At 39.8% G+C, this 27706-nt stretch overlaps 1 protein-coding gene across 16 annotated transcripts in view; it reads left to right on the top strand.

Annotated features, from left to right (window-relative positions):
- EYA1 (EYA transcriptional coactivator and phosphatase 1) overlaps nt 1–27706 on the top strand; it is a 354086-nt gene that overhangs the window by 243515 nt on the left and 82865 nt on the right. For all 16 annotated transcript variants that reach the window (XM_058699812.1, XM_058699811.1, XM_058699809.1 and 13 more), the window contains 2 exons: nt 1182–1264; nt 1684–1870. In XM_058699812.1, coding sequence (XP_058555795.1) covers nt 1182–1264; nt 1684–1870 — 270 coding nt within the window. The remainder of the gene's footprint in view (nt 1–1181; nt 1265–1683; nt 1871–27706) is intronic.

Here is a 27706-nt window from a genome sequence, read left to right as displayed (position 1 = left end):
TTTTGTGCTTTTAAAAAATTTTTTATGATTTTAAAAATATTTCACATGAACTTACCAAGACATTTTTTGTTTTCATTTTTACTTTATCAAAATAATATGAAAAAATTGTCCATGTAATTCAGCATTATTGTAATACCATTTCAATGTCTTCAGAGGGTTCTGCTTTCTGAATCACACCTGTTAGGTAGGGACATAAGAATGCTTTCTAGGTTTTGTTATTGGAAACAACACTGAAGAACATCTTTGCTAACTATCTCTTTGTATAAGTCCACGTATTTTTTTATCATAAAGTGAATGGCAGTACAATTGCTGTTCAAAAGTTACTTAAATGTTGACCAGATAGCCCAACCAGAAAGGCTGTGCTTATTTGGATTCCCATTTTGCAGCCTATGAATCGCATTTTTTACACATTTTCCAATCCCTGATCTTTGCTAATATCACCAAAAATAGTATATTGTTGCTTTGAATAGTTTCACAGTAAGATGGTAAATAAAACGAGGGAGGGAACTGAGGTTTGCTTTCATGTTTGTATCCTGCACGGTGACAACTATTTATTGTTGAGCACATCTACGTAGATGTTCTGCAAACAGAATGTTACCTAGAGAGCACACGGAATACACAAAACATTGGTCACCTTCCTCTTTGATTCTTGTCTTATGAAGGACTTCAAGAGTTGCCATTGTTCTTTTGTGAAGTGAAATAATCAGCTTTTTCAGTGGGCCATTATAATGACAAGAACAAGTCTGAAAGCATTTCAAGTTCTCGAAAGTAGCATTGTTGTTTTTGAGCTTGCAAGAACTTTCAAGATCGTTTCATCAGATCCCATCATTTTACATTATGTATATTTAAAGCTATGAAAAAATCCTGGTGCGTTTTACAAATTGAAATGGAAAGTTCAGTGACTAATATTTTTGCACAAATGTATCATTTTGTCCACAGTTTATATGTTACGTCCTCAGAAATTCAAACCTCTTTACTCTTTAATCCTTTGCAGTACAGTGAGTGTAAAATTGTCAACTATTTCAAGAAACAATTTTGTCATGGCAATGGATTCTGGTTTTAAAGATAAACCAAGTGTGTTTGCAATGAACTTCAACTCTGTTTTTTCTAAATAATGATTTCTTATGGGCACATTATTCCGCATAGTTCAGTCACCCGTATTTCTTTTCATTTTGTTTTAGGTAGCAGTTTTACAACATCATCAGGATTATATACAGGAAATAATTCACTCACAAATTCCTCTGGATTTAACAGTTCACAGCAGGTAATTTTAAAAGCCAGTTTAACTTCAGAAAAAAAAATTTTTTAATGCAACAGATGATTTTCTTATGTAAAGAAAGATCTGTTTATAGTATACTGTGAGGGCTTACCTGAGCCTTTTAATATATGTATTTTTTTTTTCTTAAAAAAAAAATCTCTTTAGCAGTCCTATATGGTGAGTGTTTGGTTTTCAGATTTGTTTGATTTTACCTAGTACTGCCTCATGGAATCGAAGAAATAGGAAGAGCGGACCTGATCTTACATGCAATTTGTTTGCACGTCGGGACATTTGAGTCAGTGGGTGCTCGTGTGCTCCTCTGTGAATTCAGAGAAGACCCAGAAACACAATATAGTTGCCCTTTGGAAAGTAAGAAATGAGGAGCAATATTCTGACCGGTTATTCTCGTGTGGTTGGTTTGGTAGGACTATCCGACTTATCCCAGTTTCGGCCAGGGTCAGTACGCACAGTATTATAACAGCTCACCGTACCCAGCACATTATATGACGAGCAGCAGCACCAGCCCAACCACGCCGTCCACAAATGCCACTTACCAGCTTCAAGAGCCACCATCTGGCATCACCAGCCAGGCAGTCACGGATCCCGCAGCAGGTAATTACGTGCCCTTTATTAGTCCTGCAGGCTCTATTTCTGGTGGTTTAAATGCATTTTTCTATAGTCATATACGCATGTAGTGGTTTCACAGTTTGGGCAAGTTTGGGCATGGCCTAACTGTAAGTCAAACATCATGATTGTGGCATTAACTTCATTTTTATTTGCTGAAAATTTTTAGTGTAAATTACGGAACTTCAAAAGCACCTGAAATTGAGGTTCCTTTCATTGTAAATATAGTCAGTTTTCAAGATACGTATATAACATCTTAGATAACTATAGATATTTAGGTGGAATTATTAACTATAATTACAAACATTTGTCCACAGATGGAGTATGAAAATAAGTGATATTACCTCAAATTTAATGTTGATTATCATTAAATATTTAATGTTTTTCCAAAATCAAAAAACATCACAGTTAATAATCGAAAGCAGTGATTCCCCTGGCCCACCCTTCTCCCCCATCATGGCCTACTTAATTTCATAACTGGGCATGAGCATTTTCATACTTCTGCACAACCCTTGATAGGCCCTTCCAGATGAAAATCTCTCCACCTCTGGAAATTTTTCTACTGTGTCCTTGATACTTCTTTCCCTCCATTAGTGTTTTCTGGAACTCTTAATATTGTATATTTAACTTCCTGTATTGGTCTTTACCTGTATTTCTGATATTTTCTCTTGTACTTCTCACCTTTGTCTTATTAAAAATGTAGTGTCGGGGTTCCTGGGTGGCTCAGCTTCTGACTCTTGGTTTTGGCTCAGGTCATGATCTCACAGTTCCTGAGTTCAAGCCCCATGTTGGGCTGTAGACTGACACCTGCAGAGCCTGTTTGGGATTCTCTCTGTCCCTCCCCTGCTATTCTGTCTGTCTGTCTGTCTCTCTCTCTCTCTCTCTCAAAAATAAGGAAAATATTTTTTAAAAATCAAAAGAATAGTGCTGTCTCCTGGGGCACCTGGGTGGCTCACTCGGTTAAGCGTCTGACTCTTGGTTTCAGATCAGGTCATGATCTCACAGTTTGTGAGTTCAAGCCCTGCATCTGGTTCTGTGCTGGCAGAGATGGAACCTGCTTGGGATTCTCTCTCTCCGTCTCTTTTCTCCTCCCCCACTTGCTCTCTCTCTCTTTTTCAAAACAAATAAGTAAACATCTTTAAAAAATGTAGTCTCTCTTTTCATGGATTGTGAGGTGAGCTATGATCCTCAGTCACAGACTTTTCTCCCTTTTGCCTTTTATTCTTAGAGCCAAAGCCCACTCTTTGCTACAAGGTAGGTTCAAGTGGTCTCACACTGAAAAACACTTCTATGATGTGCTGATTCTGGTTGGTTATCCTACACGATGAAAAAAATTTATGGAACAGGTACTAATTTCAACCTTTACTCTAGGTTTATCTTCCCAATATTAGCAGATGCCCCCCCCCAACCAAAAAAAAAAAAAAAAAAAAAACTTCAGGTTTTTAGTATTCCACCTTCTTCTTAAATGTAGGTGAGCACTGGGGCGCCTGGGTGGTGCAGTCGGTTAAGCGTCCGACTTCAGCCAGGTCACGATCTCGCGGTCCGTGAGTTCGAGCCCCGCGTCAGGCTCTGGAGCCTGTTTCCGATTCTGTGTCTCCCTCTCTCTGCCCCTCCCCCGTTCGTGCTCTGTCTGTCTCTCTCTGTCCCAAAAAAAAAAAAAAAAAAAAAAAAAGTTGGAAAAAAAATGTAGGTGAGCACTATTTTGTTTTCGATTAGGAAGTTACAGCATTCCTAAACTTGTACCCTCACTAACTATGAACGCTATTTCTGCTGCACAGCTCAACTCCAAATATTTTTTATCTCTGATTATCATATTCCATTTTCCTTCACTTTTTTAAAACTAGCTTGCTATATTCTTCCCGCAATTCACACGTCTAAATACAGTATTCACAGAACCTAGTATACAGGGCTTTTCATTAGATGTAACATCTATACGATCGCTCTCAAAATAAACTGTCACGGAAGGTATTGGATTTATTGTGGAAGCTGTTGTACAATTTTCCTCTCTTCCCTCTGTTAATTTCATAGAGGCGTCACGAGGAAAGATAATGGCTTGTCCCAATTTCAGAGAGATCTCCTGTTTTCCTATGAACCATCTGGGTCATGCAAACTTCGTGAGGACTAAAAGGAGCTTTGAAATCGGATAGCTATGTGAACAAGTAGAGAAACGCTTTAGGATCTGTGGAAGAATAGAATGAGAAGACGGAGTGATCTTAATTAATTCATAACATTTTGACAGTGAAGACAGCGTAAAACAAAGTAGTGAAGACTTAACCGTGTTTTTTAAATTACGGGTGATGGGCACTTGCTAAAAAATACCAACATAATTGTACAGAAAAGCTGGTCTCTGGACCGTGCCGTTATTTTAAGTGAATTTTATTTGTAAAAGGGATGCCGTGTGCAAGACTGGGGAGATCACATAGGAAACAGCACAAACCTACGATTTTTTTAAGTGTCCAGACGATTTTAAGGTTAAATGATCTATTTTAGATTGTATTTGAATAAATGTTTAGTGTGTCAGGTACTCATTTCAATATTCAGTATCTTTCTGGTTACAGAATAGAAACCGATTGGACTGGGGAGAAAATAATATTTTTCTGATCTCTTCGATTCACCACCTCCCACTAAAAGACAAGTGTACAGGTTAGCCTTTCTTGTGTAGTTAGAAGTGGAAAGTTCAGTGAGTTTCCACATTAAAAAGAAATGTGGATTACTTGAGAAATTTAAGGAAGATTTAGTCTGGTGTTGGTTGGTTTGTTTACATTTGCAGTATGACTCTGGACTCAGCCGGTTTTTTGGTGTTCATTTTCCTATTAGTCGTATGTAAGATTATAGACTTGTCTGTGATGAAATGGAAGTTTTGAATGAGAAAAGTACATAAATTCATTAAAGAATTGGAAGGAATGATTTGTTACATATAATCTAATGTTTTTGTTTTGCAATCAAAATTAAAGAATAGGAAAAATAGTGTCTATTCTGTTGAAATAATTTCAGGTTCTTTTCTCTTAGTTTTAGTAGTCAATTAGGTTTAAAATCCATATTTTCTACACTGGACTCTAAGTCAGACTCTAGTTATTATCTGAGCTAATGTAGAACAATTCATTTTCCTTTCATTCTAAAGTACAGAGTGAATATACGGTATATGCAGCTCTCCTCCCATACTTTGTAGTATCTGTTCTTGTATTGTTTGTGAAATTGTGATGTCATTAAAAACATAGAAAGATAATCTTGCAAGGATTTTTCACACCAAACATGTAAGGACTCATTATTTGGTATTATATTTTAAGAGAGTGCAAGCTGGGGAGGGGCCGAAAGAGAGGGAGGGAGAAACCCAAGCAGGCTCCGAGCTGTCAGTGCAGAGCTCGACGCCGGGCTCGAACTCACAAACCATGAGATCACAACCTGAGCCAAAACTAAGAGTTGGGTGCTTACCGCCTGAGCCGCCAAGGCATCCTGGTGTTATGTATTTTTTAAGTTATAAAGAATAGCTCTCTTTTAAGTTCATGGTATTATGCGGTATTACCTATACACATGTCACTCCTCGTGAATCTTAAGTTCAAGAATTATTTTAATGTGTTTATAATTAAATACTGAAAGCTATATTATCCTTTGGATAGATCTATATAATACATTAAAAAAATGTAACTTGAACATGAAAGTTTTATCTCAAAATTTGCAATCATTTGTAATTCATTTTTTTTTTAAATGTTTATTTATGTTTGAGAGACAGAGAGACAGAACATGAGCAGGGGAGGGGCAGAGAGAGAGACACACAGAATCCAAAGCAGGCTCCAGGCTCTGAGCTGTCAGCACAGAGCCCGACGCGGGGCTCAAACTCACAAACCGTGAGATCACGACCTGAGCCGAAGTCGGATGCTTAACCAACTGAGCCACCCAGGCGCCCCTGTAATTCATTTTAAAAACTACAAGCAGTGCCTTTGTATTCATGTTTCTTTTTATTGAGATATAATTGACATTTAACATTATATTAGTTTCAGGTGCACAAAATGATGAGCTGTTTGTGTGTATTGTGAAATGATCACCATGGTGAAGTCTAGTTAACATCTACCAGCATACGTGGTTGCAGATTTTTTGCTCTCGTAATGAGAACTTTTAAGATTTGCGTTTAGCAATTTTTAAATCCTTTGCATTCATTTTTAGAAACGAGTTTGTTAGTCATGTTTTGACTATCTTAATAAAATAAAAGTTACATCATCTGGAAATAGAGAAGTATTAATCCACTTTGGGAAATACACTGAGGTTTATCGGGTCATTTAGAAAAATCGTAATTTACTTGTCTCAAAAAATCGTACCTACTCTTAAACTAGTAACGCTAGCCTCCTCCTGCCCAACTGAAAGCCATCTTGATTGCTTCTAATTTTGGCAATTATAGATAAGGCCACTATAAATATTTGTGCTCGGACTTTTTGCATAGACATAAGTTTTCAACTCACTTTGGTAAATACCTAGCAGTGTGACCACCGAATTACAAGAGTACCTTTAGTTTTATAAGGAACTGCCAACTTGTCTCCCAAAGTGCTGTATCATTCTGTGATCCAACAAGCAATGAATGAGAGTCCTGTTTCTCCACACCCTCGTCAGCATTGGTAGTGTCAGTGTTTCAGACTTTGGTCATTCTAATAGGTGTGTAGCAGTGTGTAGTTGCTTTAATTTGCATTTCCCTGATGAAATACGATGTTGAGTATGTTTTCGTATCCTCATTTGCTCTGTACATCTTCTTTGGTAAGGTGCCTGTTCAGATCTTTTGCCCACCTTTTAATCAGGTTGTTTTCTTATTGAGTTTTCAGAGTTCTTACATACTTTGGATAGAAGTCCTTTATCAGATAAGGTTTGCAAGTGCTTTCGCCCAGTCTGCGGCTTGTCTTTTTTGTCTCTTAACAGTGTCTTTCAAAGACACATCGAAAGATGTCTTTTGATTAGGATGAAGTCCATCTGAGCAGTTTTTCTTCCATGGAACGTGCTTTCGGTTTTGTATCTAAAAACTCATTGTGAAGCCCAAGGTCACCTAGGTTTTCTCCCATGTAGTGACCTAGAAGTTTCACAGTTTTGCTATTTAGATTTAGGTCTCTGACCCATGTTGAGCTAATTTTTGTGATAAGTATAAGTCAGTGTCTAGGTTCCTTTTTTTTTTTTTTTTTTTTTTGGCATGTGGATGGCGCTGTTTTTGCACTGTTTGTCGAAAAACCTATCTTTGGCCACGTTGAATTACCTTTACTGCTTTGTCAAAGATCAGTTGACTGTGTTTGTGTGGGTCTATTTCTGGGCTTTCTATTGTCTTTCATTGATCTGTTTGTCTTTTCTTTTTCCAACGCCACATCGTCTTGATTATTATAACTTTGTAGAATAAGTCTTTAAGTATCACTCCTCTGTGTTCTTCAATATCGTGTTGACTGTTCTGGGCCTTTTGCCTTTCCACATAAACTTTAGAGTGAGCTTGTCAGTATCCACCAAGTAACCTCGTCAGATTTTGTTCAGAATTGCATTGAATCCTAAAGATCAAGGTGGGGAAAAACTGAAAGTATTGACTCTTGACAATATTGAATCTTCCTGTCCATGTACTTGGGATATCTCTCCATTAGTTTACCTTTTTAGTTTTTTTCATCAGGGTTATGGAGTTTTCCTCATATATATCTTATACATGTTTCTTAGATTTATATTTTTTTGGTACTAATTAAATCACATTATATTTTTAATTCAAATTCCAATTTCGCATTGCTGGTATCTAGGAAAGCAATTCATGTTTGTATGTGATCCTTGGATCCTAAAACTTCACTATAATCATTTATTAGTTCTAGGAGTTTTTCTGTTGATTCTTTGGTATTTTTTAATTTTATTTTTAACATTTATCTATTTTTGAGACACAGAGAGACAGAGCATGAACAGGGGAGGGTCAGAGAGAGGGAGACACAGAATCTGAAACAGGCTCCAGGCTCTGAGCTGTCAGCACAGAGCCCGACGCGGGGCTCGAACTCACAGCCCTCACGGACCGCGAGATCATGACCTGAGCTGAAGTCGGCCGCTTAACCGACTGAGCCACCCAGGCGCCCCGATTCTTTGGTATTTTTGAAGAAAGTTTTTTAATGTTTATTTTTAAGAGAGAGTGTGAGAGTAGGGGAGGGGCAGAGAGAGAGAGAGAGAGCCGGTGGCGGGGGGGGGGGGGGGGGGGGGGGTTGGCACAGAATCTGAAGCAGGCTCCAGGCTCTGAGCTGTCAGCACAGAGCCCGACGCGAGGCTCAAACCCATGAACTATGAGATCATGACCTGAGCTGAAGTTGGACACTTAACCAACTGAGCCACCCAGGCACCACATTGGTTGGCATTTTTTTATACAGTTATGTCATTTGTGAACAAAGGCAGATTTATGTCTTTCTTCCTACTCTGAATATCGTTTGTTTCCTTTTCTTATCTTATTGCATTAGCCAGGACTTTCAGTACAGTGTTGAACAGGAGTGGTGAGGAGGCATACTTGTCTTTTTCCCCGATCTCAGGGAACAAAAGCTTCTGGTTTCTCACCATTAAGTGTGATATTAGTTGTATGTTCTTTGTAGGTATTTTTTTGTTATCAACTTGAGGAAGTTTTCCCCTGACCCTGGTTGGCTGATGGTTTGTATCCTGAATGGGTGTTGGATTGTGTCCAGTGCTTTTTCTGCATCTGTTGATATGATCATATGATTTGTCTTCCTTAGCCTGTTGATGTGATGAATTACATTAATTTATTTTCGAGTGTTGCACCAGATTTTCCTACCTGGAATAAGTCCCACTTGGTCATGGTGTATAAATCTTTTAATACATTGTTGGATTCAGTTTTGCTAATACTTTAAGAATCTTTGCATCTCTGTTCATGAGATCTATTGGTCTGTGGTTTTCATTTCTTATAATGTCTTTGTCTGGTTTTGGTATTAGGATAATAGTGACCTCATAGACTAGGAAATGTTTCCTCTGCTACTATTTTCTGGAACAGATTGAAAAGAATCGGTACCATTTAGTTCCTAAATATTTTGTATAATTCACCAGTGAATCAATCTAGGCCTAGTGCTTTCTGTTTTGGAAGGTTAATTATTGATTCAGTTTCTTTAATAGATATACACCTGTTCAGATTATCAATTTCTTCCTGTGTGTGTTTTAGTAGATTATTTTTCAAGGAATGATTCATATCATCTAGGTTATATAATGGGTGGGCTTAGAGTTATTCATAATATTCCTTTATTAGTCATGTAATGTCCCTGGGATTGTTAGTGATGGCCTTTTTCATTTCTGACACTAATGTTTGTGTCTTTTTTTGCTTTTGTTATCCTAGCTAGAGATAAATTTTATTGACCTTTCAAAGAGCCAACTTTCTGTTTCATTGATTTTTCTTTATTGTTTTCCTGTTTTCAATTTCATTGACTTCTCTGATATTTTAGTATTTCTTCTGCTTTCTTTTGATTTAACTTGGTCTTATTTTTCTACTTTCCTAAGGGTTGAAGTTTAGATTGTTGATTTTAAATCTTTCGTATCTTCTAATAAATTCAGTCAGTGTTGTAAAATTCTAAGTATTACTTGCGTTGCATCCCACAAAAGTTGATGTTTTTGTTTCTTTGTATTTAGCTCAAAATATTTTTATTTTCATTATCAAAACCCTCCTTTTTATTTTTTTTAAGTTTTTTTTAATGTTTATTTAGAGAGAAAGGGAGAGGGAGAGAAAGCATGCAAGCAGGGGAGGAGCAGAGAGAGAGAGAGAGAGAGAGAGAGAGAATCCCAAGCAGGCTTTATATGCCCAGTGTGGAACCCCATGTGTGACCTGAGCCTAAATCAAGTCAGATGTTCAACCAACTGAGCCACCCAGGCACCCCAAAACCTCCCTTTTAAAGAGGTGTATACTTATAAACATTTTATTTGAGAAAAATTTTAGAGATTTGATGATGTGCAGTATGTATCATTCTTAACAGTTGTCCAATTTTTCACATCTTCCCAATTAAATGGCTTCCTGTTGTTAGAGGATGTGTTCAATTTCTGAAGAATACTTTGTGGTAAATGCAGATTCCACTACCTCTAAGAGAAAATTTTGATTAGAGTCAAGTCTTTTTTTTTCTTACTGAAATCTAAGACTGTAAGCCAATATCACAGTTAAATCTGTGGTTACTTTAAATTTTAAATGATGGATTTCATTTTAAATTTCTTTTTAAAAACAATTCTTTACGAAGTCAGTGGTTTTCTTTTAGGTTCAAAAGCACACAGAGATAAGGAAAAAAAGAAAAGGCCATTTTGGGATGTTTTCCTTTTGTGATAATAGCCGAACTTACATATTATCATCTCTTAGCCACTGACATCGAAGACTGTTATTTTCTCACATTAAACACTAAAATGTTAAGGCATATTATTATCAATATAACCAAAATACATTTCTTCAAATAAGCGATAGAAATGATTTAACTACCACTTGAGAGGAATTGTCCTGAAGGAATATTTTAAATTGACTTTCTTCGAAGAGTACTTAAGCCATTCTTTTAAAAATGTTTTTTATCATATGACCCCTATATGTGTAATCAAAATATGAACTCATTCGTAATTCACTTACTGTGCTGTACTTAAACAATGTGTCTTGATCACATATTTTTGTCCAAAATCTCTTAGAACATCTTAGGATAATTATGACAGTTACCATAATAATAACACATAGTAAAATGTAATTGTTTTTAGAGGCTTACGTGTAATCTTATAACCTCCCCTCCCCCCCCCCCCCCCCCCCCCCGCCATGAGGTGTAGTTACTATTTGGCCCATTTTACAGATGAGGAAAATGAGGCACATAGCTCTTAAATGCTCCATAAATATGAAGTATTAAGTTAATCAAGAATTTTGAGGCCAAATTCTTGTGAAAGGAAAAGTTACCTACATCATTGTATTTTTGAAGTAATACAAAGCCATGAGAGAGAAGAGAGTAAATGGTGACTAAAACATTTTAGGTTAACGCGAAATAAAGCTAGTCATTGTTCATTAGGAATGAGTTTTAGTATGGATGCTACAGAAAAGTCCATTTTTCAAAGTGTTTCTTCATTTGAATTCTTACCAACAAGGTAGACGTTGCCATTTACCTTTCCATGCTCTGACTGCGTGCAGACGATTTACTGGTTAAGGTGATGTACGGGAATCTGGCCAATATTAAATTTCAAGTGACACAGGAAAAATCAGTATAAGAGGGAATTCAATATGCATGGGAAACCATTTGTTCCCTCTGCTTCTTTGATCCTTGCCAAGGCACACGAAAGTAGAGCAAAGCGCCTGAAAACCGGGAACATTCTTGTGCAAAGTAGCAGAGGAACTCTGAGCTCTCCCAGGAATTCAGTGTGACAGGATGGAAAACTAAGCTGCCGGCCTGTCTTCCTTCTAAATGCGGGAAATTTGGGCCACGTCTGTACTACCTAACGTGTCTACATCTGTTCACTGTGGAAATGATCCTGACGTTTGCAACAGCATGCATCTCGGCCGCTACGTTTTACCGAGCGAGCGATTTTGAAAACCTTTAGGCCGTACTAGCTCATTTTCACTGATGCCTTGTGGACTTTGGAGAAGTTTGCAGTTTGTTCAGCTCAAAAATAAACTATGTCAGTGAAACAGTTTTAACTAGCATTCTGGAAACATTTGTCGGCAAAACAAATATTTGTGTCTAAAATAGTCAGGCCATTAAGATGTGAGAAAACAAAACAGATGTTTGTTTGGGGTTGTTGGGTTTGTTTAGCTTGATGGGATTGGTTTTCTTTCTCCCCACCCCTCCCCCACCCCAGAGGAGATACAGTGTTAACCTTAATGAGATTATAAAATTCTTGAAAGTAAAGTTCACTTTTTGTTTTATATTGTCAGGCATGTCTTAAAAATGAGTCGCCTTATTTTTGAATTATGGACTGTGTTTCCAAGAAGTAAAAAATTCAGTGTTTTAGAATTTTCCCGTTTTGTGCCTCATTACTGGTTTGATTAATTTTTTCAGTTCGTTGTCTGGAAGTCAGAATGCTTGTGAAGAGTCCATTTTAATATGCATGAATTCAAATATGCAATTCTTTGTTATATTTATACTTAACATGTGATTTCTATGTAAATACTCAAAACAAGAAAGCATATATTACTGAGCTATCTAAATTAGTTTACCGTCCCTCCCAAACATTTATTACTTTGTCCTCGTCTGTAGCTAATTGATTCATTGTTTCTGTAAAGCATTAAGCGTCCTATGGGACCAACACAAATCAACGTAGTAAGTTCCCTCGTTTAAGATGGAGGACGTAAGTATTTACTGATAGAATTTTTTAATTGAAGAGGGTTGAGAAAAGAACTTACCATCCCTCCACCTCACGTAATTTGGATCGAAAGGTTTGATGGATACGTTTTGGATTAACTTTTATTTATTTTCGGGGGTGTATGTCAGTTTATTTTATTTATTTTTATCGAAATACAATACACAGTGTTACGCGAGTTGCAGGTGTACAATGTAGCAAATTGACAAGTTTGTACCTTAGGCTGTGCTCACCACAAGTGTAGACACCGTCTGTCACCATACTACTGATTATACTCCCTATGCTGCGCCTTTCGTCCCCATGGTTTATTTGGATTAATTTTAAATAAAGGTAGGATGGATGGATTAACGGTTGCCAATTTTAGTCCTAGTTCGGCAGCCAAATAAGTTTGATGAATGTTTTAAATTTACTGAATAAGAACATTTGAGCATGGGAAAAAATTATAAAAATATAGAGGGGTTTACAGAGAAGAGTAAAACCCCCTTCATCTGTGGTAGCCAATTTCTTTCAGCTGAGTTTCTTGTGTATCTTTCCCGAGATACATGTTGTTTATATGAACCTATACAAAGCACTTGCCCCGGGACACTTTTTCCCCCCACCTTCAAGTATGTATACTTTCTATTTTTTTTCTTAAAGATAATAGAATACTGTACACACTGTTGTATATCCTACTTTTTTTCACTAGATACACGTACAGAGAAAAATTTACTAGGTATTTTCGATGTGGATTTTATATACAAGTATAAAAATAGCTGATTCTTTTGAGGACTCGCTCTGTGCGAGACACCATTCTAAGCACTGTTCACGCATGATCTTAGTTCATTCCCATTCAGCTGCGTGCGATAGGCAGTGGTCTCATTATCCCCATTTTACAGAGAGAAAAGCTAAGGAGAGGTCAGTGACAACATGGGGATTTAACCCCAGAAGCTTGACTACAAACATGAATTCTTAATTAGGCAAGCCTGCTGCTTCTAGGAAGCTCGGTGTTTGAAGTTTTAAACAAGCAAAATAATGTAAACAAAGAGAGGCAGTAGCGATCGGGTGTTCAGTTTCTTAAGTTATTCCAAGAACTCAGCAAAGGCATGTATTAGCAGGTATTCAGCTAAATATATGTTAAATAGTTGAATGAGCTCTATTTGCTTGTAAAATTGTGTAGGCCTGAAATTATAAGGAAGTAAGTATATAGTATATTTAAGGTTGTCTTATAATTATCTTGTAGTTCAGTATTTCCTGAATTAGAGGATCAGTCCAAGATCAAGATCTTAGATAATCCAACAACGAGTAGGACACTTTGCCACTTTCCTGAATTTGCTGTGTCCCCCCTCCCTCCTTATCCTACTTAATAATGACCTGTCATGGAATTGTGTAGGGAACAATTTTTCACAGCCTCTCTACCACCCCCTACCCTTCTCTGAGGACCTGGTTTTCTACATTGCCAACTTCTCTGTTCCTTTCTTTTTTCTTTATTTTTCCATTCGCACCTCATGGTTGATGAGCACTAAGAGTAGGGGTGATGATGCTCTCGTCTCAAGGAAAAAGAAGCCATCGAATTTAAAGTGTAAGTGGGCATCTTAATCTAGTACAGTCACCTTCTAAAACTTTTGAAAATACTGATACCTCTTCATAAAATGGAAAGTGCGTTTTCTTCAGCACCATTGGTTCTGACAGATTTTACTGTTGTTCACTTTTATGTAACCGCTGCTATTTGAGTACAATTTTCTAATACTTTACATTGTATGTGTGCAGTATTCACCTGGATTATTGATTGATTTGATGGTCATGGGTTGGTTTAGAAATCATGCCCGCCATTGTTTCTATGGAAAATAGCTTCTGAGTTTCAAGCAGCCGATTTGAAAATATGTGGAATAGCGTGGATTTGTAATTGACGACTCTCTCACATCTACAGATCTACTTGTGCAATTTTAGCGTGAAGCCATTGGGCAATAGGAATTTTAAAGTTAGAAGGGACCTTATAGGTTCTTTTGCTGATGAAGACCTTCACTTTACTGATTATGAATAACGAATCCAGAAATACTACATCTTTTCAAAGCATCTTGGCCTGTCATTGTCAACATCTCTTGGTGGCGGCCTTGGGAGAAAGCATGACGTAGTCTGGCCTTTCCCACACTGCTCTAGGCCACACTACTGTGTACGAAAGATGGGACAGAGATCCTCTAATGAGTTTCAAAGCAGGAGAAGTTAGGGGGACAAACTGTTAGCTTTAAAGTTAGCAGGGTTCCTGTACCTTAGGTCTTTTCTGATCCTTCGGTGCAGTCATAGCCAGTGAGAATTGAATCTAGTGTATAGTATTTCTCAGGTGTACTTGGCTGGGACCCCCCCTTCCCCCACCCTGGCAGGGGATTTCTATGAACTTGGGCACCACACTCCCTCAGAATATAATTAAGAAAAAGTGGTCGCTAAGGATTTGGAGTTGGGCTAACCTGGGTTTGAATCCTGGTTCTGTTATTTACTCTGGGCCATCACTTAGCGCTTCAATGTGTCCATTGTCTATGAAAGGAGGATAATACCGCTCGTGGTCTATGGGATGAATGTGAGGACGCCATTATGTAAGTGGCCAGCAAAGTGACACCTACTAGGCCTTCAAGTGTTCACTTCTTCCGTGCATGCCTTTAGCAGGTATTCATAAATGCTGGTTGTGTGCCAGGTGCTGTGCTTGGCCCAGGGGATATAGAGGAGACGAGAAGGGCAAGGTCCCTGACAGTAGGAAGCCAGTGTGTTTTCTTCCCTCTTGAAGATTATTACTGTGGTGTGCTGTGCATTGTGGTTGTTTCAGACACCGAAGCCCCCACAGTGTGGTTCACCAGTTTCCTTCACATGGTATCTATGACTGGGAGAGGTTTAAACCAGAGGTTGAAATGTGTGAGGATGGATGATAGAAGTTTCTATGAGGTTGTCTATGAGGAGGTAATGGCTGTTCTCCAGGGATGATAAAGCTCTCTTAATGTAGTTACTAGACCTTGCTGAGGAACTCATTTACCTGGGAGACCTCAGTCAGTGGTTGTGTGAAAAAGAATTAATGGTTATGGAATATAGATAGAGAAGTCAAAGCAACTCTCTAGTATTAATTCAGTGAACATTTGTTAATCTCTGACTTCTGATTAACCCTGTAGCACTAGTCAACAAGTCTACTTGCATTTAGTTTATTTTACACAAGTTTTTATGGGAGAGTTCTGATAACTTAAAGTTATGAAGATTCCTTTAAGTCTTCTCCTCTTTGGTAAGGTGGAATATTCACTGAGAATATAATATAATACAGTTTATTCAAGATCTTGCTGAGGTTTTTGGTTTTGTTTGTGTATTTGGCCAGGACAGAGACAACTCCCACTTAAAAAATCTCCCAGTACGAAATGATTATAGTCGTACTCTATGGCATGTAACTTTGAAGGCTTCGTCCGTCTACGAGAATCCCAGGCAGCTTTTTGAGGACTATCGCGAGCCTTCCCTCAGGGTTGTCTCCTTCCACATGGGCATCTTCCCTGGTTAGGTCCCTTAATTTTCATAAGACAATATCCTTTCCATTCTCAGCACAGGTAACTTGGTCAAGCGTATGGGTCTCCACCTAACCAAGCAACCAATAATAACTCCACACCAAGTAATTTATTAGTATAAACTTTTACCTCATTGCTTTTTTTCTTTTGAAATTTTTAATGTTTATTCATTTTTGAGAGAAAGACAGGGCGTGAGCAGGGGTGGGGCAGAATCCGAAACAGGCTCCGGGCTCTGAGCTGTCAGCAGAGAGCCTGACGTGGGCCTCGAACTCTCAGACTGCAAGATCATGACCTGAGCCAAAGTCGGACACTTTACTAACCGAGCCACCCAGGTACCACTTACCTCATTGCTTTGTAACACTCACGGCTCACTCGCTTCTGTCAGCTACCAGAAGGGCACATAATGGCCTCATTCTTCTAGATGTTTTAAACTTTATCCTTAAAATAAGCAAAGTGCCCCACCTCAGTGCTCTGCAATCTGAAGTACTGAGTTAGCCCTACGGAGTCCACTGTGGTCAGCCTGAGAAGTGAGAATCCTATGAAACCTGCTGTTCTATATATCATGAGGCTATGTTCCCGGCATCATACAACATCCCCTCAGTGAGCAGTCCTGTGAGGCATCTCTGTCTCGTCTCTGTGCTAGAAACACCTGTGTTTCCGTAGAAAAATTGATGTCTCGTTATACGCACCCTACAAGTATACAACTATTCGTGCCCTTGACGGTAGACCTTAGGGCAAGCCGACCTCCGCTGGCCACTGTCTCTCCTGGCTTTCTTTTACCTTTCCCGCTTTAATGTTTTTTCTAATGCACTTGTTAATTTTTTAATTGCTATGTAGTTATTGTGTGCATTTTTGGTGGGTTATCTTAAACCCACTTTAGAGAAAGGTAAGATATAAATTATCCAGAAAACACAACTAAAAACTCACATGTTTTATTCAACAAGACTAGGAGCCAGGAAGTAGATTCACGTCGTCCATTCCATATTCAGGAAGCAATTATTTTCCAAATTTTACATTATAACCACTATCGTGAAAGTCACTATTTTGGTTAATATGTGCGCAAAAACCTCTTCAAGATTCTCATAATTACAGCCTCCCAAGAGCACACACCTGCCCATCTTTCCTTCTTTTTGCTTGAAGACCCAAACTACCGTGTCTAATAGGCTTGTTATTTGTTTCAATCCAGCTAATTTATGTAAAAAAGCACATTGCCAATTGTAAAATGCCTCCCAAATGTAAGAATGCATTTTTCTCTACCACTGACAGTGTTTGCAACTTCTGCAGTTTGTTTTATTTTCCATCCCCAATGACATTTTGAATGTTCTCCCTGTAAGAATTCTAAGACTGTTCTTTCTGTGGAGTCTTTCCTTTCCAGTTTCCCATTTCACGTTTTCCCTAAAGTGTCTGTTTCAGTACACTTGTTCATCTAATTACCTCCCTTGACTCACTTTTAATATTGATAAAGGTTATTGAGGAAGCATGTTTCTCTGGAGACTTGTTTCTTAATCTTGCTATTAAATTTCATTGCACTGTTCCCTCATTGAAGGAAAGGCAGAAATCATGGTTTCTTCTCCGTTCAAATGTGAATGACAGTTTGACGATGCTCTTCAACATGCCATTAGCTATTCAGTGAGCACCTGTTAGTTACAAAATTATCTTAGGTTCTGCAGGGATCTAGAAAGCAAGAGGGTTATTCAGTGTCCTCGCGGAGCATTTTTCTGAAGAGCCAAACCTAATAAACAAGAAGCAGCAAAGCGCTCTGAAAGAATAGAGGAACAGAGATTCCCTATATAAGGTGTTTGGAGAGAAAACTAACAACAGAGATGAAATTTATCCTCAGCACGTAAAGATGTAAATGAGGGAGGCCAGAGGGATGTACCCCTTTAAGTGGGCTCAATGGTGGTATCATTTCCATCAGAAGAAACGTACACTATGCATAAATTTCACTGAAGAATGAAAGCATTTTTGAGCTGAAAGATCACCTTGTGGTCATAAGATCATAAATGGCAAATGCACTTTTCTAGCTGTTAGGGCCAAACACCATGGCTAGAAAAGTGCATTTGCCATTTATTAATATGGGGCATTAATGTGGCAGGAAGAGAAGGTATTGGAGACATCAGGATTCCTGTTTAGCATATGTTAAGTTTGTGGCACCTGTTAAAATTCCAAGGGGAAAAGGCAAGTGAGTTGTTAGAGAAGTAAGTCTGATGTTCATGGGATAATTGAGGGCCTAAATTTGTGAGTCTTCACAAATGCCATTGAAAAACCTTATGTTCCTGGATGCGTTTGGCCAGGGTGGCGAGCATAAATACAGGAAGGGAGAGAGCCAAGCACGGAGCCTGGCCTTGCCACCAAGAATGGGGCCTCCCAGAGGCCAACGGAAGCAAGCGTTGCAGACAGAAGGAGTGATGGGCTGTGTGCCAGGCTGGTGAAGGTTTGAGAAAAGTGGAAATTGCGACTTGACCATTGGATCTGACAGAGTGGGGGTCACTGGTGATGTTGACCCAGGTGAGTGGTAGTGGAATGTTGGAGAGAATAAAACCTGATGGCCGTGGTCTCAAAAGGGAGTGGAGGAGAGGAAATTGATGCAGCAAATATTTGCGACTCTTGTAATTTTCACTTTGTACTGCAAGGTAATGGAGACATGGGGCAGGACCCGGAGAATCCGGGGTGTGTTTTTTAGGCACGAACTCTACACAGCCTGCATGCGCGTGCAAGTGGTCCAGAAGAAAGAGGACAGTGGGTAAAAGAAGTGAGGGTGGGCTGGGATCTCATGCCTAAAGGAGGGACCGGCAGAAAGGTCACCCATATAACAAGAGGGAAGGCAGACTTCACTACAAGCACCAGTAGGTGGCTTTTCCTGGGCATGGAGAGTGTAGAGGGTGAGTGCTTCTGTTTTCTCAGTGAAGGAGAAGCCGGGCTTCTTGCTTGTAGCTCTGAAATAGGCGTGGTCATGAAAAACAGCCCAGCAGAACATCTGGCCAAGTGCGCGGCCCGTCTGAGCACACGATGCTGGGTGACTGCGTTGGTCACACGTTCAGAGGCTGGGCCACGATACAGGTTATCAGTTAAATCTGATCAGGCCAGCAAGCACAACCGTGGTGGGCAGACCAGGGGCACTGGCTGGAGACTTGGCTTCCTGAGAAGAAAGCATGACACAGTCACCTTTCAAAAATTTGAGAGAGATCAAATCCAAACAAAAGCTGTCCTGTCTTCACAGATTAACAGAAATGGACGGTGAGGAGTGACAGAATGCGCAGAGAATGTATCAGAGCTACTTAGAAACGTTTATGACCACCAAAAAAAAGAATTACTCGTGGTGTCTCCTGAGTGGACGTCCGTAAATCAGTAAATCCCAGTGGTGGGAAGGGTGAGCTTCCTCAGACTGCGGTCTGTTGTCACACAGATGTGGCATTCATGACCGTTGATGCAACGATGTGAGAAAATCTCCCCTAATCGTCCCCCAAACTCCAGGAGTGAAGGGTGGTATGAGTGGAAGATTAAAGCCAGTGTGCAGATGACTGTGACTTGATTTGCTTCAAAGATTCAAAACACATATATGTGTATATACGTGTACACACGCATATAAAAACGCCTTTTCAAAGGTTGTCAGCTTTCCCTGTTGTTGTCTGCGTTCTCTCTCTTGTCCGCGGTGTTGTGTGCTGTCACGGGAGAATTCAAGCAGGAAGTTTAGGCCACGGCTGGAATTTCTCCACAGGTTTGAGAATAATAGGAATTTCGGTTTTCAGCTCAGAGTCTGTCTGACTACAGAGGCTCGTGCGGGGCGGCCTTACAGGAGAGGAGAATTCATTTTACAAAATGTCAGCGCGCTGGAGGTGAGCCTGGAAAAGAATGCTTGTCAGATTCAGTTATTAGAGGAAACTGCAAGTCAAGGAAAATCCAAGTGCCCCTTGTCCATGTGCCCTTTCGCCTACATTTCCTCATTCTCCTCTGTAGTGAACACTGTGGCTTAACCATGGCGGGGCATTTGGCTTCTTCTTAGCTTAGCACATCACCCAGCGTCACTGGTGTGCTTGCCTGCGTGTGTAATTTGTGATTGTGCCCTCCGGAGTCGGTCAGCTACCGAGAGCCCCAGTAAAAAAGCGCCCCCAAGGCCACACACCTGGAGCAGTGCCCAAGTCCCACGGGTGCGTGCGTAGAGCCATTGTGTCAGAGATGAGAACACAAAAATCGCTCCCAAGGTGTGCGCGTCTGGGGTCTGCATCAGCCCGAGGAGAATCTGTCGTCTATTTTGCATGTCAGTTAACTGTGTTAATGAGAAAAACAAATCCTTGTTTGCATATTCAAGGTAAATACATTTTGCTCTCATGGTGGCCGCACTTCCCTTACCACCTGGGATAGGGCCTTTAAATAAGTACACATTAAGTCCCTTTTCTACTATTGTCAGTTCCCCCAAAATTAGCCCCTCGTTTTGGTCCTTGTTCTTCAGTTAAGCAACACGTTTCACTTACCACCTTTATCACAATGTTAACATTTAATGTTCGCAGCGGTTTCGAAGAAGCGGTGTCACCCGGGAAAGTAAGGTGACAGTCACTTAAATCTCATAGTCACGGTGGACTCACTTTCTTGAATCTCATCTCATCAGTTACTTTAATGAATACAGTCATATACTCCCACAAGCCAAATCTGTTTTATAAATAAAGTTTTACTAGAACACCGCCATACTCCTTTAATGACACTGTCTGTGGTTGCTTTTGTGCCGCGTTAAGTCATTGCAACAGGCCGTCTGTCTCACAAAGCCTAAGGTATTTAGTATCTGAGTTTTTATTTAAAAATGGCTGATCTCGGGGCGCCTGGGTGGCTCAGTCGGTTAAGCGGCCGACTCCGGCTCAGGTCACGATCTCGCGGTTCGTGAGTTCAAGCCCCGCGTCGGGCTCCGTGCTGACAGCTCAGAGCCTGGAGCCTGTTTCAGATTCTGTGTCTCCCTCTCTCTCTCTGACCCTTCCCCATTCATGCGCTGTCTCTCTCGGTCTCAAAAATAAATAAACGTTAAAAAAAAATTTTTTTTTAAATGGCCGATCTCTGTGGGTGAATTGGCTCATGCTTCTCTGGGTATCTATGTACCCCGCCGCCCTACTAGGTGGCTCCACTGCCTTTGCACCTTACAGCGTAGATATTTGAGAGAGGATTTCTGGGCAATTTTATTTACCTTAAAGTAATCAAAGGCAGCTTTACAGAGGAGCGTTTTCCCTCTGAGGAAAACCAATTTAAAAAATTATGAGCAGATTTAAACCCAATGGTTGTATGTGATTCTCTCGGCCAGTAGTATCAGGCTTGGTCCATCTGCCTCCCTGTGGGGACGCCCAGGGTAACTGGAATAAACCTTTCCTCGCGATGACTTCATTCTTTGTCTCAGTCTTCCTGATTTGGGCTTGGTGCCTCACCTTTTAAGAGGATTTTGCTTTGGAGAGTCTCAGAGTTTGGGGGCGCCACGGTTAATGTCACTTGCTGTCTGGCATCTTCACATTCACCTGTGTAGCAGTCCGTGTACTTGAAGTCGTGAGTCTCAAACATGACAATCTCTGCTTTTGGGGACATGGGCTACCCCGTTCTTTTTATCTGAGTGCCCCCATAGCAAATAGAATGTAATTATGGATTGTTATGTCTCATGTTCATGAAATTCAGATAATCTTTATAAGGATTTCCCAACAAGCTCTGCACTTCCTTTTGTCATTGGGATCGCCTTGGCGTAGATTCAGGGTCTAGCCAGAGACAGTAGCTTCCCTGGCCTCAACCCAATGCTATTATATATGTGGCAAGAGCTTCCTCTCCACCAGGAGTCTGGTTACTTGACTCTGTTTCAGGGGAATAATCTTTCACCTCGGTTAAACTTAGAAATGGGTGAGGAAAGCCTCTATTCTCCCAAAGCACAGAGAAGGGAGCTCGCAGGATGCCTGCCTTCTACTTCCTTTACAACTACCACTGGCATATATAGTCCCAGGAGTGTAAAGTTAGATCAAAAGTTCTCTGCTCTGCTTAGAATAAATGAGAATGCTTATCCCTAAATCTTCAAGGAGCCACCCAGGCCAACAGGCTGTGCAGCAGGACTACATAAAAATAAAAAAACTTCTATAAAGGAAGACATAATTTAAGACAATATCAGCATAATTTAAGGAGCTCTCAAGAATGGAAAAGTGCCTCCAAATATGAAAAAGAGGTTAAAACTTTTATACTAATCAGTAAAGGAATATAAAAATTTTGCAGAAGATTGGGATAGTTCATAAATGGAAATAGACTTTTTAAAGCACGTATCTGTGAGTATCTCCAGGATGTCCCAATGAAAATCACTACTGTTCTACACCTGATAAAATAGCAAGGACTTCTTTAAAACCGTAATAACCATTACGTGTAAGGCTGTAGTAAAACTGACACAATTCAAATTGATACAATCGTTTTGAAAACTGCTTGGCTATATGTATAGGAAAGGAACTAACATGTGGAGAGACAACATGAGAAATAAAACTAGGTAAGGAATTTGTACAGTAGGCAGTAAGCCCTGATGGATTCTGAGTTGCCAAGGTATTTTATACAGATTGGTCTGAAAGTGACTATTTAAGAGGGAAAGACTAAAAGCTAACATTTAGGAAGATTTGGTGAATACCGTGCATCGTAGATGATAGAACTTTAAAGTTAAGTAATCTAGGTTATGCCCTCAACTCGACAGACCAGGAGGCTGACAACTAAAAAATAGGGAAACTTCCCTAAGACCCAAGTAGGAGTTATGAGCTCAGAGGGACCAGAGGTGCCAAGAGGAACTAAATGGAATCTTCGAAGTTCCAGCTCTGTTTTTCTTTTCAATATTGAAGGATTTATGGAACTCTTCCGTAATACTTACAGATGTAGAATTTTAATGATCTTATGTATATTTTAATATTTTATGATTCAATATGTAAACACCAATGTTTAAATAAGCTTTAAAAATAATTACAGCTATTTCTCAGTTTTAAAAATTTGGACTTGCTGGTAGGAATAATTAGGTAATCTTCATAGATTTAATAGAGCAAAAGCCAAGCTTGAGAAACCCTCAATTTGTTCAATCATCAGTTTTTTTAACATGTACTCGGTGCTCTAGGCTCTAACTGCATTCTCAGAATACAAAATAAATACCACCAGCCTCTGTCCTCCAAGAGGGGGGTGATGGACCTTTGTTCAAAATAACTCAAATTATTATCCACCATGAACATAAATGATTGCAAAAATTGTATAACCCTCTAATAAGAACTCAGATTTAGATAGAAAATTCACAAAGATACTTGATCTTAAGGGGTTAATAGGAATTTCACAGACAGACCAGGGGAGGGGCTGTAAGTATTGAGAAAAGCATTCTAAGAAAAGGGAGCAGCATGTTCAAAGTCATGAAACAGCCTGACAATTCAGAGGACTGAGATAGGTGGGTCTGTCTGAAGTATACACTGTGAACGGGAGAAAGAAGTTGGAGATAAATAAGGCTGTCTGTGAGTGACTCGGTGGAACTTCTCTTTTTTCCAAGTAGCAAATGTCATAGAGTGTTAGTGCCATGCCCCAGTTCCAAGTACCTTTACATGCATATTGGTTTTATTTTATCTCATTTGTTACCATGTTACAGATGATAAAAGTGAGTCAGAGAGAATGTAAATACCTTGCACAGTCACACTGCTAACAAGCAGTGGGATTGTGATATGAAACGTGACACTTGAGTCCACAGCTCACTGTCCTAAAATCAGACTGTCCTTCCTGTTCCACACTGGGATTTGGGAACACTGAAGAATTTTAAAGGTTTTTGGCATGGTGGTATAGGCCAGAATTGGAAGGTTGTGGGTAGCAAGTTTGAAAACAGCCTGTTGTGGGGTGCCTGGGTGGCTTAGTTGGGTTAAGCGTCTGACTTCAGCTCAGGTCATGATCTCAAGGTTTGTGGGTTCGAGCCCTGCGTCAGGCTCTGTGCTGACAGCTCAGAGCCTGGAACCTGCTTCAGATTCTGTGTCTCCCTCTCTCTCTGCCCCTCCCCCGCTGATGCGCTCTGTTTCTCTCTCTCTCTCTCTCTTTCTCTCTCTCAAAAATAAATAAACATTAAAAAAATTTTTTTAATAAAAATAAAAGAAAAAGAAAACAGCCTGTTATAAGAATCAAAGAAAGGGCTGATGAGAGCCTGGATTTAGAATGAAAGTATTCAGAAGGTAAAATACACAAAACTTAGTCTTGATTTGATGGGGCGCATAAGGAATTTCTGGCTTGAAAAACTTGAGTGTATGTTGGTACCTTGAATTAGACACTTTAAGAGAGAAGGAGGCTCTATTTGGGGACAACTTTAGTTGTGGTGCCCATGGAAAATCAGGTAGAGAGGTCTAGCAAATGAGGATATTCAGGTCAACAGATCAGGAGATGAAGCCTTAGAATAATCAACCTGGAGGTTATCATTGAAATCCCTCTTATCACTACTACACACTGCTGAGAGCTTGTAGTGAGATAAGAGGACCGTGGAGAAAATTCCAGTGTATTTGCTGCTCATAATATAGTCCTCCAACTGGCTGTCTATCCACTAATTGAGTATTACATGAGGATTAATCAACTGCATCCCTAAGCACGCTGTTGAACTTTTCTTTTTAATCTTAGCAGGACTTTTGATGAAGGAATTATTGCATTAATTAACATCCTGAAGCTCCTTGTTTTGTCCCAGATCAGTACTTTGAGTATCACCAATACAAAAAACACTCACATTTAAGCCTTAGGTAGAGGAAGAGGTCTCTAACGAGACAGAAGGAATAGCGTGAGTGCTAGGATGAGAAGCAGAAGAAAGGGAAGTCAAATTACTCTGATGTGTTCACAGGTGAGAGGGGCCAGTGGTCAGCACGGTCACAGAGAAGTGAAATACGATGAAGAACTTCAAGTAATTGAATGTGGCCATTTTAGGGTCTTCAGTAGCATGTCAGGAGTTTTAACCCCTGTTTACTCCTGTACCTTCTGAGCTCTCCTTTTTAATCCCACCAATCTACCTCCTAAATACTTCTCAAATCTGTACTTTGCCTTGTGTGCCAAGATCTTAACTGACTCTAAATCCAAAGTACGCTTGGATTCAATGTTCACTTTACCTTATCCCTTGGCTGATCTGAAGTTATTGATCACTGTCTCCTTCCTGACCCACCCTTTCTTCTACAACACACTGACCTTGGTTTTCCTCCTCACCCCGCACCCATTTTTCCCTGCCCGTCCCTTCTGCACACACTCCATGTCTTTAATGGCAGCCATTTCTTTAACTGCATTCTATGTGCCATCAATTTCCAAACCTAAACCCATCCCTCATGGGGCAGTCTAACAGCCTGCTGGACATCGTGAATACCACAGATTCTTCAAGCTCAAGATGTCCAAAGCAGAATTTAAATGCTCATCTACACACTTCTTTATGAGCCCTTCTTCTCAAATCCCAGACCTCATGGTTATATTCATCTTCCCAGTTGCCAACCCACTGGTATGAGCACCTCCTCCTCCCTTATCTGATTAGTTATCGATTTCCCTCTCAGTGACACTTCAAATCTGTAGCTCTCCCTATGTCCACTACCTGCATGGGCCGCCAACACCGTCACTGAATTATCCTCCTGTCTGGTCTCCCCTTCTCAGTCTTCACTTGCCTCCACTACCTCGCCACACTGGCTGGAGTCCTCTATCTAAGGTGTAAATTTGCTCCCATCACTCCCTTGCTGAATTCTTTGCCTGTAACTCCACCTCTTCTCTGTACCCTTCCTCTATAGAGTCAGTCAGATTGGTTGTTTTTTGGTTTTTTGTTTTTTGGGTTTTTTTCAGTTCTTCAACATGCTCATGCGCATGCTTTCTCTCTCTTTCTCTGTCTCCCTCCCCCCCTCCCCCCACCAACACACATGCTCATGTGCCTTTCTGGAGAACATTTATATTCCATTTTTACTGGTAGCTTTGTCTTCCATCTTCAGGAAGCTTCTATAATCCTGTAAATCTGTGTTGTATAGACTTGCCCCGTGGTCTCTCAGCATTCTACCTTTCCCATGCCATAGCCCTTTCTGTGTTGTTTTCTTTTTTTTTTTTTTTTTTTTTTTTTTTTTTAATTTTTTTTTTCAACATTTTTAATTTATTTTGGGACAGAGAGAGACAGAGCATGAACGGGGGAGGGGCAGAGAGAGAGGGAGACACAGAATCGGAAACAGGCTCCAGGCTCCGAGCCATCAGCCCAGAGCCTGACGCGGGGCTCGAACTCACGGACCGTGAGATCGTGACCTGGCTGAAGTCGGACGCTTAACCGACTGCGCCACCCAGGCGCCCCTGTGTTGTTTTCTAATCTCTTATTTTTGTCCACAAATCAGTGCCTTCCTCTGAATTTTAAGCTCCAAGGAGACCATATCTATATAGCACATCATTATACCTCAGCCTCCTAGTACAGTGCCCGGAAGAGTGTAGGCATGTAATCATTGTTAGAGGAAATAAATGCTCTTCTGAGTATTTTTACATTCATTATCTCGGTGGGGGTAAAGCTGAATAATTTTGAAAGGGTTTTAATGAAACATGAGATGTCAGTGGATTAGAAGATTAAATTATTTGTTGAGTTGTTTTGTACTAATAGAAGGAAAGAGAATAGTTAGAGTCAGCAAAGCTGGTTAGGAGAGTAGAAGCATTTAATCCCACCTCATAGAACAAAGAGGAAGAGATTTTTTTTTTAATCTGGCTTGCATTATTAAATTTTATTATCTTCCTTCTAATAAGTTGAGGTCTGTAAGGTTGTGTGTGTGTGTGTATTAATATTTAAAGGTATCATATTGTTCATATTTTAGAGCTTTTTCTCCACCTGGAAAAACTTTAGATAAGATGATTTAAGAATCTACCTGTATACTTTACTCATTGAATTTCTTTTCTTTGGTAGGGAGGTTTATAGAAGTGAGTAATCAATTTAATTATCACTTGTTTCCAAAAAAAGGGGGATGGAATATTATTTTTTAAAGATTTAAATGGGTTTAACACAAGGGTAAGGAAATACACACCAAGAACTAAAGGAATTGGCAATCAATAGGAAATCTAGACTGAGAAAACCTAAGTAAGGTCAACTACTTGGAGGACAAAATTAACCCTAAACTACCTGGAAGTCAAGGCAAGAGATAGAATGTGATAAGATGTGTTGTTTGATGTCTTTTAGCTTCTTGTCAAATATGAACTTCAAAGGTTGGAGAGCTCACAGTTCAAGATGGACTTTGCAGTCAAGTACTCGAAATACGAGTCAAATTTAGATGCCAGTTGTGACTGTTGAAAGCAAATGCTCTGCTTTGACATTACTACAGAGAGATTGGCATGCGTTCTGTCTTAGATGGTGGCTGTCCAGGTTCGCACGGAGGTGTAGTTACAGAATTGTCAAAGAAAAGGGAGGTCGAGCCTTTTTCCTCCAAACACAACTTCTAACTCACTGAGCTCCTTAAAAATACATATTTATTTGGAGCTCCTAATTCTCTATAAAACTTGGAAGACAGATGCTTGGTTTGGAAAATTTTGAGAAGATGCCACAGTCATCTGCCTCTGCCAGAAAAAGATCTAATGTGGATTTCGAAAACATTAAACTGTAACCAGCCAGCACTGTATTCTAATAGTTCCGTAAGGTGAGTGAGTTAGCTCAAAAATGCATCCCTTGTAACTATGTATGTCGACCTAGGGAGTGGAGTTGTTCTGGACCTTCTGGCCATAATTAACTGTGCCATTATGGTGGCGTCTTGGTACAAGGATCCATGACTGGTCTATATGAGGAAATTTGCTGTCTTATTTGCTATTGCAGAGGACATAAAGTCTCATCTAAAAGTGATAGGAATCTGTTGAGGTTTTAAAATTAAACAAGAGGTATAGGGCTGTTCCATGTGATTTAGAAATGGAATTTACTCTGTCAAAGTCCATTCCTATCCATCCAGACTCGTAAGGCTTAAACTTGGAAGTAATATTGAGACCACATGGTTGGACACATGGCTGGCCTTGTTGGTACAGTTGAGGACGATAGTACAATAACAAAGGCTACCAGATATTCACTTGTCCTCAA

This window comes from Neofelis nebulosa, chromosome 14 (genome assembly GCF_028018385.1).
Source record: "Neofelis nebulosa isolate mNeoNeb1 chromosome 14, mNeoNeb1.pri, whole genome shotgun sequence".
Taxonomy (NCBI): Eukaryota; Metazoa; Chordata; class Mammalia; order Carnivora; family Felidae; genus Neofelis; species Neofelis nebulosa.
The sequence above is the reverse complement of the archived record's forward strand: the minus strand, read 5'-3'. Positions and strand labels throughout refer to the sequence as shown.